The 19,558-nt window shown below is 42.6% G+C and overlaps 1 protein-coding gene across 3 annotated transcripts in view; it reads right to left on the bottom strand.

Moving 5' to 3' along the window:
- LOC139378798 (diacylglycerol kinase delta) overlaps positions 1 to 19,558 on the bottom strand; it is a 117,455-nt gene that overhangs the window by 33,160 nt on the left and 64,737 nt on the right. For all 3 annotated transcript variants that reach the window (XM_071121304.1, XM_071121305.1, XM_071121303.1), the window contains 12 exons: positions 11,441 to 11,551; positions 10,718 to 10,798; positions 10,360 to 10,464; positions 6,125 to 6,257; positions 5,321 to 5,427; positions 4,872 to 4,997; positions 4,525 to 4,627; positions 3,723 to 3,882; positions 3,028 to 3,136; positions 2,555 to 2,694; positions 1,443 to 1,527; positions 542 to 633 (listed from right to left, as the gene is read on the bottom strand). In XM_071121304.1, coding sequence (XP_070977405.1) covers positions 542 to 633; positions 1,443 to 1,527; positions 2,555 to 2,694; positions 3,028 to 3,136; positions 3,723 to 3,882; positions 4,525 to 4,627; positions 4,872 to 4,997; positions 5,321 to 5,427; positions 6,125 to 6,257; positions 10,360 to 10,464; positions 10,718 to 10,798; positions 11,441 to 11,551 — 1,352 coding nt within the window. The remainder of the gene's footprint in view (positions 1 to 541; positions 634 to 1,442; positions 1,528 to 2,554; positions 2,695 to 3,027; positions 3,137 to 3,722; positions 3,883 to 4,524; positions 4,628 to 4,871; positions 4,998 to 5,320; positions 5,428 to 6,124; positions 6,258 to 10,359; positions 10,465 to 10,717; positions 10,799 to 11,440; positions 11,552 to 19,558) is intronic.

Genomic DNA, 19,558 nt, shown 5'->3' with positions numbered 1-19,558 from the left:
GTACTTCACATTTCAGGTGAGAGAGATACGTACACAGTATAAGCATAGAGCAGACATGCCATTCCCTATTACACGGACGATGTCCCCTAGGTAGTACGCTCTACAGTAGTACGCCTCCTCTGCCAAGGAGGCCCCCTAAGTATTGTCTCTAGTCTAATGCTCTTCAAATGTCCCCCAAGTAGTATACTAAGTAAGGTTTAATCTTGTGTAAGGACCCAGCTGGCAGAGGGACCGAGCAGTGCCCTTGGCAGAGGAGAAAATCAATACAGAGAGACACACAGACACACCCTCCCTATCTCCTCTCTCTATTAGCCTTTCCCATTCCCTCCCTCTTCAGAGACACTCCCTCTCTCTGATTTATCTCCTCCTTCACTCCAGACATCCCCATGACATTCAGACATGATCCCACCCTCCCTTCTCTCTCAATCTCTCCCTCTCTCCCTCCCTCCCACTCATCCTTCCTCCTTACCTACCCATATCCCTCCTCCACCCCCCCATCACATCTGGAGGACTGGGCTATCCCAGCATGCATCACACGTACTTGGCAGAGGATATGACGTCCATATGTTTGTCAGAGTCCAGGATCTTGGTGAGGTGGGAGGCCACAGAGTCTGCATACTGAGTGATGTGAACCTGAGGGGAGAGGTATGACAGTTTCATTAAAAAGCCTGTGCATTGTGAGAAACTGTGGTGTCATTTTGGCTCAGAGATTAACAACCAGTTAAATGTAAAAGCTTGTGTATTTTGAGAAATTGTGTCGGTACTTCAGCTCAAACGTGAGTCCTATGCAAACTGAGTGATATGGACCTGAGAGGAGAGGAAAAACCAGTTTCATGATACATCCTGTGCATTTAGATAAACTGTGGCTTAATTTTGGCTCAGAGAGTAGTAGTGTTAGTAGTAGTATTTATTGGAATCCCCAATTAGACTCTCCAAGGCATTGGCTACTCTTCCTGGGGTTCCCCATAATGACAAAGCAAAACAATATCACATAAGTATTCAAAGAGTTTAGTCCCTTTACTCAGTACTTTCTTGAAGCATCTTTGGCAGCGATTACAGTCTCGAGTCTTATTGGGTATGATGCTACAAGCTTGGAATTATATTTGGGCATTCTTCTCTGTAGATCCTCTTAAGCTCTGTCAGGTTGGACGGGGAGAATCACTGCACAGGTATTTTCAGGTCTCTCCAGGGATGTTCTGATGATATCACGTAGTCCAAATACTGACTTATTAACAACCAGTTTCATGATAAAGCCTGTGTATTTAGAAGCACTCTGGTGTCATTTTGGCTTAAAGAAACAACCAGTTTCCTGGAAAAGCTTGTATATTGTGAGAAACTGTGGTGTCATTTTGGCTCAAAGAGAAACAGACGGTTTCATGATAAAGCTTGTGTATTTAAAAAAAACTTGGTGTCATTTTGGCTCAAACCTGAGCCCTACGTACCTGCAAGGGGGAGTCGGGACTAAAATCGTCTTCCTTCACCATGGGATAGTGTTTGGTAGGCAGCTCGTATGTCATCACACTCCACCTGAGAACAAAAACACAAACAAACATGGATGTCAAATGCCAGGAAATCGCACTGTATCAACCCATGAAATCGGGACAAATGACACTGACAGTTATTCTGACTCACTCAACATATTGACCTCATCATTTATCTGATTATTTGGTAGACTAAACAGCTTACCTTAATCCTTCTCTAGTATGATAACCATAGAGAAAGTTGCTCATCCAGTCTTAGAAGATACGGCTTGCAAAGTCCAGATTTATATTCTGTATGTTATCACTTACAGTTAAATGTTCATGAGTTGTGACTCAACATCCTGTCCCAGTATCATAGCAAATACCTTTCAGACAGTAAATACTGTTCAGATAATAAATACCTTTCAGATAATAAATACCTTTCAGATAGTCAATACCTTTCCGATAATAAATACCTTTCAGACAGTCAATACCTTTCAGATAATAAATACCTTTCACATAGTCAATACCTTTCAGATAATAAATACCTTTCAGACAGTCAATACCTTTCAGATAATAAATACCTTTCAGATAATAAATACCTTTCAGACAGTCAATACCTTTCAGATAATAAATACCTTTCAGACAGTCAATACCTTTCAGATAATAAATACCTTTCAGACAGTCAATACCTTTCAGATAATAAATACCTTTCAGATAATAAATACCTTTCAGACAGTCAATACCTTTCAGATAGTCAATACCTTTCAGATAATAAATACCTTTCAGACAGTCAATACCTTTCAGATAATAAATACCTTTCAGATAGTAAATACCTTTCAGATAGTAAATTATTTTCAAATAATAAATACTGTCCCTATCAGATAATAAATACCTTTCAGATAGCAAATACCATTCAGATAATAAATACCTTTCAGATAGTAAATACCTTTCAGATAGTAAATACCTTTCAGATAGTAAATACCTTTTAGTTGTAAATGGCTTTCATAAAAATACCTTTCATAGCTACACTGTAATTGCCTATGTGACTTTTAGTGCCCCTTTATTCAATGTAGTCTCGAAATCGCTCCTACCTGTCAAGCATCTTGGTGGTTGCTCTCTCCAGCTTCTCCAGGATCTGTAGCAGTTGAGCATCATCATCACATAGTCCTCCCCATCCCAGCACCCTGGCTAGGTCATTACCTGTACCCAGAGGGAGGACCCCTAGCTGACACTGGAGGGGAGGTGGGGTGGTGAAACACACAGAACAGAGATCAATACATATACACACAGACATATGAAGAGACTTATTGATCAGAATCTAGCGCTCCACATATTCGCTCCACATATTCCACATATTTTCTCTCTCTCTCTCTCTCTCTCTCTCTCTCTCTCTCTCTCTCTCTCTCTCTCTCTCTCTCTCTCTCTCTCTCTCTCTCTCTCTCTCTCTCTCTCTCTCTCTCTCTCTCTCTCTCTCTCTCTCTCTCTCTCTCTCTCTCTCTCTCTCTCTCTCTCTCTCTCTCTCTCTCTCTCTCTCTCTCTCTCTCTCTCTCTCTCCAATATTTACTTGTTTGTGCAGGTTGAGTTTATCCAGTTCAGACAGGACCCAGCCAACACTACCGTCCCCGCCACACACCAAGATACGAAACGTAGCGAACTTCTGGAACACACGCAGACTGGAAAAGAGAGGGTGAGAAACAGAGGATAGTGGGAGATAGGAAAGGAGAGAGCTGGAATCAGTGGAGCACTTCTCATAGTCAATAGTCAAAGATTGTTACAAAGGATCAACATTAACAAGAAAGACTGGTAATTCTTCACTTAAAAAAAGAAAAGGAGAGCTGCACACTCTAGGAGCTCAGATTCAATAATTGTATAACCTAATAACAGACAAGCCATCTTCATCAGGGTATAATACTTGACTTAAAGCAGGTATAATTTCTGTCGTTTATCTGTCAGGGACTATGTATTACATGCTATTGCCCCAGATTTAGCTAGATAGCTAACTTTCATCTGTAGTCTCTGATGCCGTTATAATGCATTAAGAGACGTCATGGGCATGTATAACCTCCTTTTAATGTCTTAATATCATCTCATAATGATCCTGAATAAATACCAGTAGACAACCTTCAATAGACATTATAAAGGCTCATACGTGCTTATACCAAGTTATAAAGCCTTATACCTGGCAGGCTTAAAGTAAAGCGCTATCTAACGGTTATCAATCAAAAACATTATAACACGGCCAAGATGTCGCACTCTTACCCCAGCTGTGGTCCTCCGTTCATCAAGTCAAAGACCTGTGCAGGGTTGAGCAGCTGTTTGAATTTCCTTAGAAACTTAACCCCTTGGTTGTCTCCGCTCTTAGAGTTACACAGCACCAGGAGAGGAGAGGTGCAGGAGGGAGAGGTGGCCTTCCAAAAGCCTGAAGGGAAAGATAAAAACACGGGTTTAAGTTTGGGGTCGTAGGTGTGTGGTTGTCTTCACTCTTGGGGTGTGTGGTGGAAATTCAACACCAGGGACACCTGAAGTCAATATGAAATGAAGTCTTTATTATCAGTTACCTGGAGAGGTTACAACAAACACACGTGCAAAGTACAAGTCTGCCACAAGTCCCTTCAGTCCTCTTATATACTGCTACACAAAAAAGCTACATAGGCATGGTTCATAGGGTTGGTTCTTGCAGATGACTGGCTGTTATCGCGCGGGCTCAGTTCCCAAGAAACGGAGCAATGTCTCCTATCTTAACTTCCAGAACATATTCTGGGGGTTCTGCCAATTGGTCTGAGGAGAAAGTCACAGTCACCTGCACACACCAAGATAGAGCAGAGAAGATGTATACTGTGTACAATTCAAGGCTATCTCTTCAGACACATTTCCGTTACAGAGGCATCCGGATTGTTTCTGAGAATTGGCCTTTTTCCTTTCCTAGCAACTTCCAAGGGAGGAAAAGTCAGTAAGGAAAAGCGAGAAGAAGAAGAAGATAGCGTTTGAACGAATCCTCCATCCTCGTTTGTGTGTGCGGGTATGAGAAATAGAGAGAGAAAGTGTGGTGTGTGTATCTCACCGTCAGAGTCGATACTATTGAGGGTTGTGGGAGGGATGATTGACACCCGACATTGACCCAGAGGACACGCTTTTCCCATCTGCTCCTTACAGCTGCTGTGCACCTGTACACACACACACACACATGAACACACACACCATGAATCAGGGGTGGCATTTAGAATGTTAGAAAGGTGACAATTTCATCCAATGACCTTTTAGATCTAACACTTTCCCAGAATCCTGTAGCATCACTTTGGACACCACAGCTTATGATGGAGTGTGTGATGTTTTTCTGGCTTGAAGAGTGATGTTCAGATACTGTGTGTGCGTGTGCGTGTGTGTGGGCGCGCGCGTGTATAGACTCACAATAGCCTTGCACCATAGACATCTCCAGTCCTGCAGTCTCCTGACACTGCCACAGTTCTTGTCACACACCACACACTTCGCACTGACCGGTAGGTTGCCCTCTAACCACTGATGAGGCATGGAGACCTGTGAACACGCACATATCGAATATGTACACGTGTAAGTTATCTTTGACTTGTCATTCCTTTTTTAAAGCCTTACTGTGCGACAGTCACACTTCTTTCCTATTATTCCATATTCATTAGAAATGTGAGTGAAATATTGACAGGAAAGGTAGGAGGAGAGGGAGAGAGGATGTACTAGAATAGCAGTGGATATGATTCGAACCCACGCTTGCACTGCTAACATTGTGGAGGCAGCGGCTTAGACCAGCAAGGTTGTTTCACAGAAGATGCTGCTAAGGCAATGAAAAATACATTTTGGTGTAAAGAGACTTTGTGTTTACCCACCCCTTCGTCGTCCTCCATGATGTCATTTCCTATGGAGGCCAGCGTGGTCCATTTACAGGTGTTGGTGGAGCGCACCGCACATCGCTTATGGGCTTTGAATTTACACACTGGGGGAGGGAGGGAGAGAGAATGAGGCAAAGCGAGAGAGAGAGTGTTTGTATAGAAACCAAAAAACAAATTTGAACCTGTTTCATTGCTTTGAATTAAAGCTGTGGATGTAAAGTTGCATGAATGAAAATAGTGTGCTTTGAGGGTATGTGTGTGTTACTTCGCAGGACAGTCTGTGGGAGGTGACTCCGGAGAGGGCCTCTCTACACACATTACAGAAGGTGGTGTGTGTATCTGTGTGTGTGTGTGTGTGTGTGTGTGTGTGTGTGTGTGTGTTACTTCGCAGGACAGTCCATGGGAGGTGACTCCGGAGAGGGCCTCTCTACACACATTACAGAAGGTGGTGTGTGTATCTGTGTGTGTGTGTGTGTGTGTGTGTGTGTGTGTGTGTGTGTGTACCTTTGCAGGACAGTCCATGGGAGGTGACTCCGGAGAGGGCCTCTCTACACACATTACAGAAGGTGGTGTGTGTGTCTGTGTGTGTGTGTGTGTACCATTGCAGGACAGTCCATGGGAGGTGACTCTGGAGAGGGCCTCTCTACACACATTAGATAAGGTGGTGTGTGTGTCCGTGTGTGTGTGTGCGTGTGTGTGTACCTTCGCAGGACAGTCCATGGGATGTGACTCCGGAGAGGGCCTCTCTACACACATTACAGAAGGTGGTGTGTGTGTCTGTGTGTGTGTGTGTGTGTGTACCTTCGCAGGACAGTCCATGGGAGGTGACTCCGGAGAGGGCCTCTCTACACACATTACAGAAGGTGGGTCTGGCGTGGGAGCAGGCGTACCAGTTATGCATCCCAGAAAAATGTTCCATATTGAATAGACTGGCCTGCAGAGAAAGATGGAGGGAGAGAGATGGGGGGAGGGAGAGAGAGAGATGGGGGGAGGGAGAGAGAGGGGGGGGAGGGAGAGAGAGGGGGGGGAGGGAGAGAGAGGGGGGGAGGGAGAGAGAGGGGGGGGAGGGAGAGAGATGGGGGGAGGGAGAGAGATGGGGGGAGGGAGAGAGAGAGAGGGGGAGGGAAGCGAGAGAGAAGAATATGCTACTTTTACTCAAATCCACTTACAAGGAGTAAGTACATTTTTAAGAATGTGTGATAATCCTTGTAGGAATTGAAACGACAACCATGCTCTTACCAACTAAACCACACAGGACTACAAGAAGGAAGCACGATAGGGGGGAGAGAGAGAAATACTGCTTTCACATAGGATTTACGGTATTTTGCCTGTAAAAGAAATTGGTCAATGTTTATATGACCCCTGACAGACAGGTCCATTTATACCATATTCTTGCCAGCATAAGCCTTTTATACCTCCCGTGCAAACGCCGGCATGACGTGATGAGTGGTGGTACTGATGTGCAGATGTGGGTGGGCATCTATTTTATTACATCCGGTGAATATACACCGTCAAAAATAAATCCATTTGAAATTTGTTTAGGCAGGCCCTAAGAAACATTTTAAGACGAATACAATTTATTTTCAAAACAATTAGAATGGCATATTTTGAGTTCAGTTATGTTACATCCAAATGAATGAAATCAAAGGTTGGTTATTTTGTTCATTAAACAGACGAGACACACCCGCCCCGATCACAGTCAACACACTCAACACCCTGTTCACGAAAATGGTTAGTTTCTTCAGACATGCAGACCGAGGCATCGAGGCATTCAGTTACTGTTCGGTTGAACGTTAGAATGGGCAAAACGAGTGACAGAAGCGACTTTGAGCGTGGTGTGATCGTCGGTGCCAGGCGCGCTGGTTCCAGTATCTCAGAAAGGGCCGGCCTCCTGAGCTTTTCACACACAACAGTATCTAGGGTTTACAGAGAATGGTGCGACAAACAAAAAACATCCAGTCGACCGCAGTCCTGTGGGCGAAAACAGCTCGTTGATGAGAGAGGTCAAAGGAGAATGGCAAGAATGGTGCAAGCTAACAGGCGGGGCCACAAGCAGCAAATAACGGTGCAGTACAACAGTGGTGTGCAGAATGGCACATCGGAGCGCATAATATGTCGGTCCTTATCACGGATGGGCTATTGCAGCAGACAACCACACCGGGTTCCACTCTTATCAGCTAAAAACAAGAAGAAGTGGCACCAGTGGGCACATGATCACCAACACCGGACAAATGAGGAGTGGAAAAACATTGCCTGGTCCAACAAATCCTGGTTCATGTTGCGTCATGCTGATGGCAGAGTCAGGATTTGGTGTAAGCAGCATGAGTCCATGGCCTGCCTGGTGTCAATGGTACAAGCTGGTGACGGTGGTATAATGGTGTGGGGAATGCAACGTTTGAACGCCACAGCCTATCTGAACATAGAATCCGTGCCCCAAAGAATTCAGGTTCTTCTTGGGCTAAAGGGGGTTCCGACCCTGTACTAGATGGGTGTACCTAATAAACTGGCCACTGAATATTTTGTAGTAAAAATATAATGGAATATAACAGAATAAAATACAAATAGTATTTTACCCACACAACTTTTGTCACGGGAACATGTAGATCCGCTGTCATATAAAGAAGGGACATTTTGAAACAGAGCCCAAGCCCATGCTTTTTTTGTCCATGTTTCATCTCTTTCTTTACATTCCACTTTGTTAGGGAGAGAGTATCTTCATCATGATAGTGACAGAAAATAATATAAATCCTATTTTCAAAAGAGTCTTGTGTTCATATTTCACAACCTCCGCAGGATTTTAGAGCTAAATAATAGGCCTACACTTGCTAAATGTTTCTGATCAGTCATAGATGAGCAAATGAATAGATGAGCTATACCAACTCCACTTAAACTACATTACCAAAAGTATGCTTGTCGAACGTCTCATTCCAAAAGCATGGGCATTAATATAGAGTTGGTACCCCTTTTGCTGCTATAACAGCCTCCACTCTCTTGGGAATGCTTTCTACTAGATGTTGGAACATTGCTGCGAGGACTTGCTTCCATTCAGCCACAATAGCATTAGTGAGGTCGGGCACTGATGTTGGGCGATTAGGCCTGGCTCGCAGTCGGCGTTCCAATTCATCCCAAAGGTGTTTGAAGGGGTTGAGGGCTCTGTGCAGGCCAGTAAAGTTGTTCCACACCGATCTTGGCAAACCATTTCTGTATGGACCTTGTGCACGGGGACATTGCCATGCTGAAACAGGAAAGTATGGCAATGTATGGTTTAGCGCTAAGATTTTTCTGCACTGGACATTATTCCTTCTCCACCAAACGTTACAGTTGGCACTATGCATTCAGGCAGGTAGCGTTCTCCTGGCATCCGCCAAAACCAGATTCGTCCGTTGGACAGCCAGATGGTGAAGCGTGATTCATCACAGAGAATGCATAAAAGTCCAATGGGGGCGAGGTTTACACCACGCTTGGCATTGCGCATGGTGACTTTAGGTTTGTGTGCAGCTGCTCGGCCATGGAGACCCATTTCCTGAAGCTCCCGACAAACTATTATGTTGCTGACTGACGTTGCTTTCAGAGGCAGTTAGGAACTCGGTAGTGAGTGTTGCAACCGAGGACATACGATTTTTTACGCGCTTCATTACTCTGCGGTCCCATTCTGTGAGTGTGTGTGGGCTACCACTTCGTGGCTGAGCCGTTGTTGCTCCGAGTCGTTTCACTACACAACTACAGCACTTACAGTTGACCGGGGCAGTTCTAGTTCTAGATCTTCAGTAAGGCCGATCTACTGCCAATGTGTGTCTATGGAGATTGTACGGCGTGTAATCAATTTTATACACCTGTTGGCAACGGGTGTGGCTGAAATAACCGAATCCGCTAATTTGAAGGGGTGTCCACACACTTGTGTGTTTATATAGTGTATTTACCCAGCCAGGGAATTAACCAAATGTACAGATGGATATTCAGTGAAACAAAAATCACATTGATTGATTAAGACAAGTCACAGGCTTTTGGTTGGGAGGAGGCCTAGGCTACTAGGCGACTGCGAGTGAAGAGCAAAATAATCCACTTGTTAAGCTACATAACATGCTGGCAAAATGTTCTGATCAGCGCGAATGAATGAGCCAACTAAACAAGATGATCATAAGCAACACCCACCTCAACTCCGCAAAAATTTCCAGAGCCTAACTGTAGCCTAACCAATATCCAAACGGAGATTCGGTGACAAGAAAAATCTGACATTGATTCATTCATCAAGATGAGTCCCTATAATTGTCTCAAAGCAACGTGAAACGGTGCTGAAATAATTTAACATAGGCGGGTAAGCTATTGCTTAGCTATTGCATTAGCCTACTTTATTACAATATTTATTACCACAGTAATTATTTATGGATCCATCCAGCTGTGGTTAAGAAAACAGTGCATGTGGTGGGCTATGAGAAGAGATGGGTGAAGTGACTTGCCTCTTAGAGTTTAGAACTGGCAGGAGGATAGTAGTAACGGGCGCTGCCTAGCAACCATCAAGAGCTGGTGCATACCTAGGTAGTGCATACCTATGCCGTCTCAGCATTACGGTTTCATTTCATACTAAGCTGTAGGCAGAACATTACCGCAATCATGGCTAGGTCAGTTGGCGGAAATAAAAGCAGACGCCTTGTCCCGGCAATACCTTTCATTTATATAGAAAAATCAGCAAAAAGTTGGTGGGATGCTAAAGTTGGTGGAAAAACGTATTGGTTTGAAATGTGTAAAAGAGGTTGAGAGTTTTCACTTTACTGTCTCAAAGCAAATACAACACAAATATATCATTTTGTACCAATGGTACGAAATGGCTGAATGCTAAATGCTACCAATTTAGTTGATGAGAATTACCCACTGCTACCACTAAATGTATTCGAAATGAACAGGTAGATACCAGAAACAGGACTGTAGAATAAAACAAAAGTATAGTCAAAGGCAAAAGGGTGAGAAGGAATGAACGAATGGAGGGATGAAAAGATAAAAGCTTGAGGGGATGGAGGGATGAGAGGACTAGTGTTTACCTCATACGTTTCCCATTTCTGTACAGACTTCAGAGCACCGATCCAATCCTCCATCTCCTTCCTGCTCTCAGCACACAGCATCAACTTCCTGAATGGAGTGATCACCTGGAGAGAGAGGGTGGAGGGGTGGGGGATGGAGAGAGAGAGACAGGGAAAGGAAGAGAGAGAGAGAGATAGGGAGGGAGGGACAGGCTGTATAAGAATACATAGTACTGTAGATTTACAAAGACTTACACAGTCCTACAGTTTTGCAGTGAAGAGTGTAATAAAATTGGAAATGTGTAGTTATGGTGGTCATTATGGTTACTGTGTAGCTGTAGTCATGGTTACGGTAGACGTAGTGTGTCATCATGGTTACCGTGAAGCTGTTGTTGATGTTCTTGGTACTGGTCTCGGCCACGCTGGCGTCTGATAGGTCCACCTCGTCAAATATCAGAGACTGATGGACAACAACCAAAAAAATGTAACCGAGCTAAACACAACCATAAACAAAACAGACAGCATCTAATCATCCTCTATGAATGAAAAAAGTCTTAAATGCCCAGTGAAGTCAAAAACGGGATTTTCCTGTGTTTTATATATATTTCCACACTATGAGGTTGGAATATTACTGGGGAATTGTGACAATTATGATTATACCCGTTTAGTGTAAGAGCGGTTTGAAAAGATTGCCTGAAATTTCAGCCTGTTTTGGTGGGATGGAGTTTTGGTCTGCCTGGTGACATCACCAGGTGGTAAATTAGTTAATAGACCAATAAGAAAGAGAATCCAAACCTCTCAGCCAATAACAACTAGTTTTCAGTTTTCCCCTCCCCACTAAGACCACTTCCAGACAGTCCTAACAATTTTTTTTATTGAGAAATCTCTCTTTGCTAAGAATCATTTTTTGTTTGTTTTAGACCATTTTGCTTGAAAAAAATCGCAGTAAAGTATTTCATTGTTACTCAGAAATTATTTGAACCTTTAACTACACCCACATACTTAATCATGTGAAAAAAGTGACAGCTTGCACATCCAAGAAATGTCTGGGCCTGGTCAAATAATAATAATAGTTTGAGTGTTAAACCTATAAACTAGTTACCTTGGAGTCTTTGGCATAGTAAAGTGTCCGGCCTCTCAGTTTGAAGTACCTCCTCTTCCATCTCTGGAAAGAACTGGTCTGTTTCAATAGGATCCCTTCCTTTACACTTTTCTATGGAGAGGACAGAGAGACAGAGAGAGAGAGAGAGAGGCTTGAGATAGGGCATGTGGGGATGGGCTGTTAGGTGGAGTGTTGTGTGTGTGTGTGTGTGTGGGGGGCGGGGGGGAGGGGGGGGTATGGGGGTGGAGAGAGAGGGTGTGTGTGTGTGTGTGTGTGTGTGTGTGTGTGCTTCATGATGTCTATGTGTGTGGGTGAGATTATGAAATACAAGATATAATCAAGAAGCATAACTATTCAAATAATTTCATTCAGTTTCATTGGCTCCAAATGCCGGGAAAGTTTCCAAGATATATTTAGGGAAACACATTGGCATGCATGATGCCCTCTATCACCTAGCAACATTCCAGCACAAGTCGATATGGCAAAAACAACTTACAGACAACTTCCTCATACAGTACCAGTAAAAAGTTTGGACACACCTACTCATTCAAGTGTTTTTCTTTATTTGAACGATTTCCTACATTGTAGAGTAATAGTGAAGACATCAACACTATGAAATAACACATATGTAGTAATCCAAAAAGTGTTAAATATATCAAAATATAGTTTAGATTTGGATTTAGATTCTTCAAAGTAGCCAACCTTTGCCTTGATGACAACTTTGCACACTCTTGGCATTCTCTCAACCAGCTTCACCTGGAATGATTTTTCAACAGTCTTGAAGGAGTTTCCACATATGCTGAGCACTTGTTGGCTGCTTTTCCTTCACTCTGCGGTCCAACTCATCCCAAACCATCTCAATTGGGTTGAGGTCGGATGATTGTGGAGACCAGATCATTTGATGCAGCACTCCATCACACTCTTTCTTGGTCAATAGCCCTTACACAGCCTGGAGGTGTGTGGGTCATTGTCCTGTTGAAAAACAAAAGATAGTCCCACTAAGCGCAAACCAGATGGGATGGCGTATGGCTGCAGAATGCTGTGGTAGCCATGCTGGTTAAGTGTGCCTTGAATTCTAAATAAATCACAGACAGTGTCACCAGCAAAGCCCCCACACACCATCACGCATCCTCCTCCATGCTTCATGTTGGGAACCACGCATGCGGAGATCATCCGTTCACCTACACTGTGTCTCACAAAGACACGGCGGTTGGAACCAAAAATCTCATCAGAACAGAGACAAATTTCCACCGGTCTAATGTCCATTGCTCGTGTTTCTTGGTTTTCATGAAGCATTTATTTGGGCTGCAATTTCTGTGGCTAGTAACTCTAAAGAACTTATCCTCAACAGCAGAGGTAACTCTGGGTCTTCCTTTCCTGTGGCGGTCCTCATGAGAGCCAGTTTCATCATAGCGCTTGTTGGTTTTTGCGACTTCACAAAGTTCTTTACATTTTTCAGATTGACTGACCTTCATGTCTTAAATTAATGATGTGTTGTCATTTCTCTTTGCTTGTTTGAGCTGTTCTTGCCATAATATTGACTTGGTCTTTTACCAAATAGGGCTATCTTCTGTATACCACCCTTACCTTGTCACAACACAACTGATTGGCTCAAATGCATTAAAAATGAAAGAAATTCCACAAATGAACTTTTAACAATGCACACCTGTTAATTTAAATGCATTCAAGGTGACTACCTCATGAAGTTGGTTGAGAGAATGCCAAGAGTGTGCAAAGCTGTCATCAAGGCATTAAGGCAACTATGTTATTTCATAGTTTTGATGTCTTCACTATTATTCTACAATGTAGAAAATAGTAAAATAAAGAAAAACCCTTGAATGAGTAGGTGTGTTCAGATTTTTGACTGGTACTGTACATGATTTCATCTTTGTCTAAGAATGCTACACGTGACATCAAATGAGAATAGGGCTATGTGTTTTGACATGCCTTAAAAGGGCAGAAATGAGATACAAGTAAATAAGTGAAAGTATGTACACTGAGTATACCAAACATTACAAATACATTAGGAACCCCCCCTTTTGCCCAAAGAACAGCCTAAATTCATTAGGGCATGGACTCTACAAGGTGTCGAAAGCGATCTACAGGGATGCTGTCCCATGTTGCCTCCAACGCTTCCCACAAGTGTGTCAAGTTGGCTGGATGTCCTTTGGGTGGTGGACCATTCTTGATACACACGGGAAACTGTTGAGCATGAAAAACCCAGCAGCGTCGGAGTTCTTGACACAAACTGGTGCGCCTGGCACATACTACCATACCCTGTTCAAAGGCACCTAAATATTTTGTCTTGCCCATTCACCCTCTGAATGACACACATACACAATCCATGTCTCAATTGTCCCCTAGGCTTAAAGATCTTTATTTAACCTGTCTCCTCCCCATCATCTACACTAACTGAAGTAGATTTAACAAGTGACATCAATAAGGGATCATAGCTTTCACCTGGATTCACCTGGTCAGTCTACAGTACGTCATGGAAAGAGCAGGTGTTCTTAATGTTTTGTACACTCAGTGTATATGCATACTAAGACAGAGAGAGCGAAAGAGATAGAGGGAGAGACAGAGAGAGACATTAGTGACAGGTGTAACAGTGGCATGATGCCCTGTGTGTCAACCCAACCCCTAAATATGTCCTGAGGGAACCAGACACAAAGACAGGTGCGTCCCCCCCTCCCATAGCGAATCACTATGGGTGAATACACAATCTGACAGGTTTGTGTGAGAGTGTGATATGTTTGACTATCCTGGTGGTCAAGGTGAAAATGGCCTCATATGTTTCACAGGGCTGTTTGTGTGTGTGTGTGTGTGTGTGTGTGTGTGTGTGTGTGTGTGTGTGTGTGTGTGTGTGTGTGTGTGTGTGTGTGTGTGTGTGTTCAAAGCTGGGCACTGCTCAAGGGACTCTGCTGGGTGGTAAGTGTAGATACGTCAGACACACGTCAGAATTTGCATAGCAGATTGGACCTTTTAACTGTCATAACTCAGCTATCTATCCTGGCAAACAGACACACAAACACACACACTCACACACACGTCTAAAGACTGTCTCTGATGTCATGAAAACTCTAATTTCCTCTCTTTTCCTTTCCATTTTCCCAATTCAATAAAGGGGAATGGAAACAATAGGCTTTAGAACACCAGCTAACTGGAACTGTGAATCGTGGATGGAACCAAAAATCTCAAATTTGGACTCATCAGACTAAAGGACAACCCGTCTAATGTCCATTGCTTGTGTTTCTTGGCCCAAGCAAGTCTCTTCTTATTGGTGTCCTTTAGTAGTGGTTTCTATGCAGCAATTAGACCAATTAGACCCCTTGCTCCCCTTGCTCTGCTCCGCTTTTGTGGAGCGATGGGTAACGATGCTTTGTGGGTGACTATTGTTGATGTGTGCAGAGGGTCCCTGGTTCGCGCCCGGGTATGGGCGAGGGGACGGTCTAAACTTATACTGTTACATAAGCATAGCAAATTTATATGAAGGTCTGGTTATTAAATGGGTAAATAGTTTAATCCATTCTCCATTTCATGAATTTATTCACATGTAAATAGTAATATGCTGTAAAATGCTCTGATGACAAACAAACGTTGCTGCCCTGTTACCAACTGTCCACATGGCTGGGAGAACTTATTCAAGTAAGTAGACACATTTCGAAAATGTAAAAAAAATAAATCTCAAATTAGCTGCTAACGTAGCTAGCAAGCTATCTAGCCAACTTGACATACTGTATAGATAGCTAGCTAAGTTAATTAAATATCACCAGCTACTTAACTTCATATTAGCTAGCTATCTTGATGTATTTATCACTGTAAAAAACAAACTCCAAATGCATTTGAAGGTAGCTAGCTAACAGCCACGGATGAGGGTGAAAGGATAGCAGCCCCAACTGTAAAAGTGAGAGAGTAGACTAATTTGGAATGGAAAGGTACTTTTGTGTAGTTCCAGTCCTTAGAAGTGAGGACGGAGATAATAGTCATGTAACATTCAGTGCGGTCTAACTTGAGTATAATGAAGTCTGTTTCTTGTGAGGTTTTCTATCCTCAGATACAGAGAGCTGTGAAAGCCTGTCTGCAGATGAAGTGCTCCCAATGAAGAACAGTGGTTCTCAGTCCTGGACTCAAAGGGATGAACATTTTTGTTTTTGCCTCAGCACTACACAGCTGATTCAAATGGTCAACTCATCATCAAGCCTCAAGTGGTATTTATGTATTCATTTATGATGCTATATTTGATATGATCCTGCTATTGTCACATGCTAAAAATGTGTGTGCACATGCATCTATCTATCCAATGTTATCATGATTTGTTATAAGGGATATTATACTTTAGTAATCCACAATGACCTGGTGATGTACAATTCTAATAATGACATTATCTTCCATATTCCTACAGATACCTTGTAACTGGAGATTCCTTCAAAACAATTTCCTTACAGTTACCGTGTAGGGCACTGCAAGGTTGTTTGACCAGGGCCATCTGGGTTGCCTCCTGGGGGAATTCAGGCGTGTGAAGGCTACCTGTGTCCTGCATAACTTCATGAGGACCAACTTGCCGCCGTGTGCCAGAGGAGAAGTCTGCTGCTCTGCAGGACGTTTCAAGGATGGGGTCCAACAACGCAGCAAGAGAGGCAATCCATGTGCGGGAGATCTTCACCTCCTACTTCTTCAAGGAGGGTGCTGTTCTCTGGCAACTCCATAGACTACACTATGCACAATGTGGATGGCTCTTTTAAGTGCAATAAGAGTATTCTTCCATTTACTTAGCTATGTCAACTGCAGTTATTCAATTCCTCTCCTATTCAGTTTATTTATTCAGTTTCTCTCCTTTTGATTTCTACTTCTTAGGTGAGGGTGCTGTTAAGGTAACAAAACAGGCTATTTTAAGTCACCCATATTGAAAAAATGTAGAACAATTGGACTCCTAATAACTTCAAATAATAGGCAAGAGGGAGAGAGAGGCATGAACACAAAGCCACTTCATTATTTCTAGAACTACACTATAGTGTTGGTCCTTGAGTTGTCTGTGCATGTTTTTCAGCACAAAGTACTATGCAACCACTTAGTGTGGACACCAGGTGAGGCCACACACAGATTGTTGAGTACTGTCTCTTTAACTACCTTATTTTCTCAATAACAGTCTCTCTCCTTCACTTCATCCCTCTCTCCCCTTTTCTGTAAATCCTCTAGGTTATATCAGCTGTGTCGGTGAACCCCTCCCGCATCTGAACTGCCTACATAGAGGGCACGGCTAGATCAGAGGTGAGAGGTCACTTGGTCAGGTCAACAAGAAGCATTATTAAAGAGATGCTTTACATTGAAATACAGATCGAGGTGTAGTAGTCCCAGAGTTAAAATCCAAGGTCAGTTTTGCGTTTCACCTCCTGATGATTATGATGACTGACAGTGTTAGAATAAAAAAAAACACAAGGCTTAAAAATGCTATCTCTCTCTCTCTCCATCTGTCTCTCATCTGCAGGTATGTTTTGATGTGAGAGAGGATGCCAACCCCCAGTCCAGTCATCTCCACTCACCCGCTCTTAAGATAACCATCCTTAAAAATGCTATCTCTCTCTCTCTCCATCTGTCTCTCATCTGCAGGTATGTTTTGATGTGAGAGAGGATGCCAACCCCCAGTCCAGTCATCTCCACTCACCCGCTCTTAAGATAACCATCGGGCCGACTGGGAGCCAAAGGCTGGTTAGGAGACACCACTAGAGACACTATTATGTAATTGGGATGAACTGAGAGAATATTAGGTTTGCACTGTGATTCATTAATCATATGCTGTATTCCCTGCTCCTCTGTTCTTACCTCTTTCCCTTTCTGTCTTTTAAACCTCTCTCACTACCTCCTATTTCTTCCTCTGCTTTTATAATGCACACCAGATGTGCATTGAAGTACAGATTGAACTTGTATTTATAATATAATATTACAATTATAATATTGATATTGCATGTATTATGTATTTATAACACTTGGGAAATGTACTTCTTTCAATACATCGTTTCACATTCTCTACTGGTTGAAATTAAGTCTCTCGTTTGATGAAATACTACACCTGTCCTGTGTTTATCAGATCAATGCAGATTAAAGAAATTAGATACAAAATTGTACATTCAATTTTCAGTAAATGCTTAAGCTAGCTAGATTCATTACATCCACTGTTTCACAAGATGAGAGCCTGATTTCCTGGTTTCTCAGGAGTCCCTAAAACATGAAACAATCAGAATTACAATTTCATACTCATGTCTCAACACCAATAAAGCTAGCCAGCTAGCTGGCTAATGTTAGTTAGTCAGCTACTGTTGACTAACCCCATTCAGTACAAATGAGCGCAACCGCTGCATTCAAACGAGGCTGCAATGAAAACTAATGGGATTACAGCGACTGTTGGCATCAACATCTGGGGTGTGAACTATGTTTCTATTCAAGCATTGATTGACATGGTAATGGCCAGATAGTACTGGAGAAAAGTTGAAAAAACTGACCCCTCTGACGCTGTACGTTAAATTGCAGGATACCTAGTCAATTGTACAACTGAATGCATTCATTTTTTTTTGCATTATCACTGCAAGCCATAATTTTAGAGCCGCCCTAAAAACCCGATTCAAATTCAATCTATTTAACTTTCAACAAGGCACACCTGTTAATTGAAATGCATTCCAAGTGACTACCTCATGAAGCTGGTTGAGAGAATGCCAAGAGTGTGCAAAGCTGTCATCAAGGCAAAAGGTGACTACTTTGAAGAATCTAACATCTACAATATATTTTGATTTGTTTAACACTTTTTTGGTTACTACATAATTCCATATGTGTTATTTAATAGTGATGTCTTCACTATTAATCTACAATGTAGAAAATAGTAAAAATAAAGAAAAACCCTGGAATGAGTAGGTGTGTCCAAACTTTTGACTGGCACCAAAACATATTAGAAAGTCTTACATTTGTAATATAATAGTCATACAACAATAACTATATTGAAAGAATAAGGTTATGGGAATACATTGTCTCATTCAAACCTGAAAAAAAGTTATATCATGACATTATACAACATTAATCTCAGGGATATTGGTATCAAAATTGTACGGGAATGACATCATATTATATGAATAAGGCATATGATAACAATAATTGGCTTTCACAACTTACATTTCTTCTTACATACATTAGGCCTATAGTCTAATATATAAAGAGTCCGAATGGGAACAAATTAAAAGCATGTGCAAGAAAGGGGAAATGACCAGTGACAATCTGAGCTACTTGGTGGTTACTAGGATTCCCATTACTACTACCTACAAAAAGTATTCAGACCCCTTGACTTTTTCTACATTTTGTTACGTTACAGTCTTATTCTAAAATTGATTACGTTATTTTTTTCTTGATCAATCTACAAGCAGACTTGGATCATCTCCGACAAGCTATCTCCCTGCAGGGAGCCACCATTGGGAGACATCAGGAGTTGCTACAGGGCCTTTTGGAAGGGCTCAGTTCCTTGACGGAATGCCCCGACCATGGGTTAAAGGCTATTATGAAGCAAATCAGGGTGTTAAGTCTTCCAGGCTTTGGTCAATGATGTGCTTCGGGACATGCTAAACCGGTTTGTGTTCGTCTACCTGGACAACATCCTGTTTTTTCCCGATCTGCCCAAGAACATGTACTCCATGTCAGACAGGTCCTTCAGCGCCTCCTGGTGAACCAAATGTTTGTGAAAGCCGAGAAGTGTGAGTTCTATCACCTTTCTGAGATATGTTATTGCTGAAGGCAATGTTCAGATGGATCCTGGAAAGGTGAAAGCAGTGGTGGATTGGCCTCAACCAATGTCCAACTGTTTCTTGGGTTTGCAAGCTTCTACCGGTGTTTCATTCGGGATTACAGCACAGGTCCTATGTCAGAATGGTTCAGATAATAACTACAGAATGAAGCCAACATCAGCGTGAGCTTTGGTTGCGAATGGTATGAACTCTTATTCACTACAGAAGTGATACCTCCTAGCCGTTGAGTTAGCAACAGCAGACGCAACCAAGGGTTAGGAAGGAACAGACAGAGTATTCCGTCTACCACACAACGACGTTACTACAATGTATCCAATTTACCAGCAGAGACATTCTT

This window comes from Oncorhynchus clarkii, chromosome 21, assembly GCF_045791955.1.
Source record: "Oncorhynchus clarkii lewisi isolate Uvic-CL-2024 chromosome 21, UVic_Ocla_1.0, whole genome shotgun sequence".
In the NCBI taxonomy this organism is placed as follows: domain Eukaryota; kingdom Metazoa; phylum Chordata; class Actinopteri; order Salmoniformes; family Salmonidae; genus Oncorhynchus; species Oncorhynchus clarkii.
This window is presented reverse-complemented; position numbering and strand designations above follow the sequence as displayed.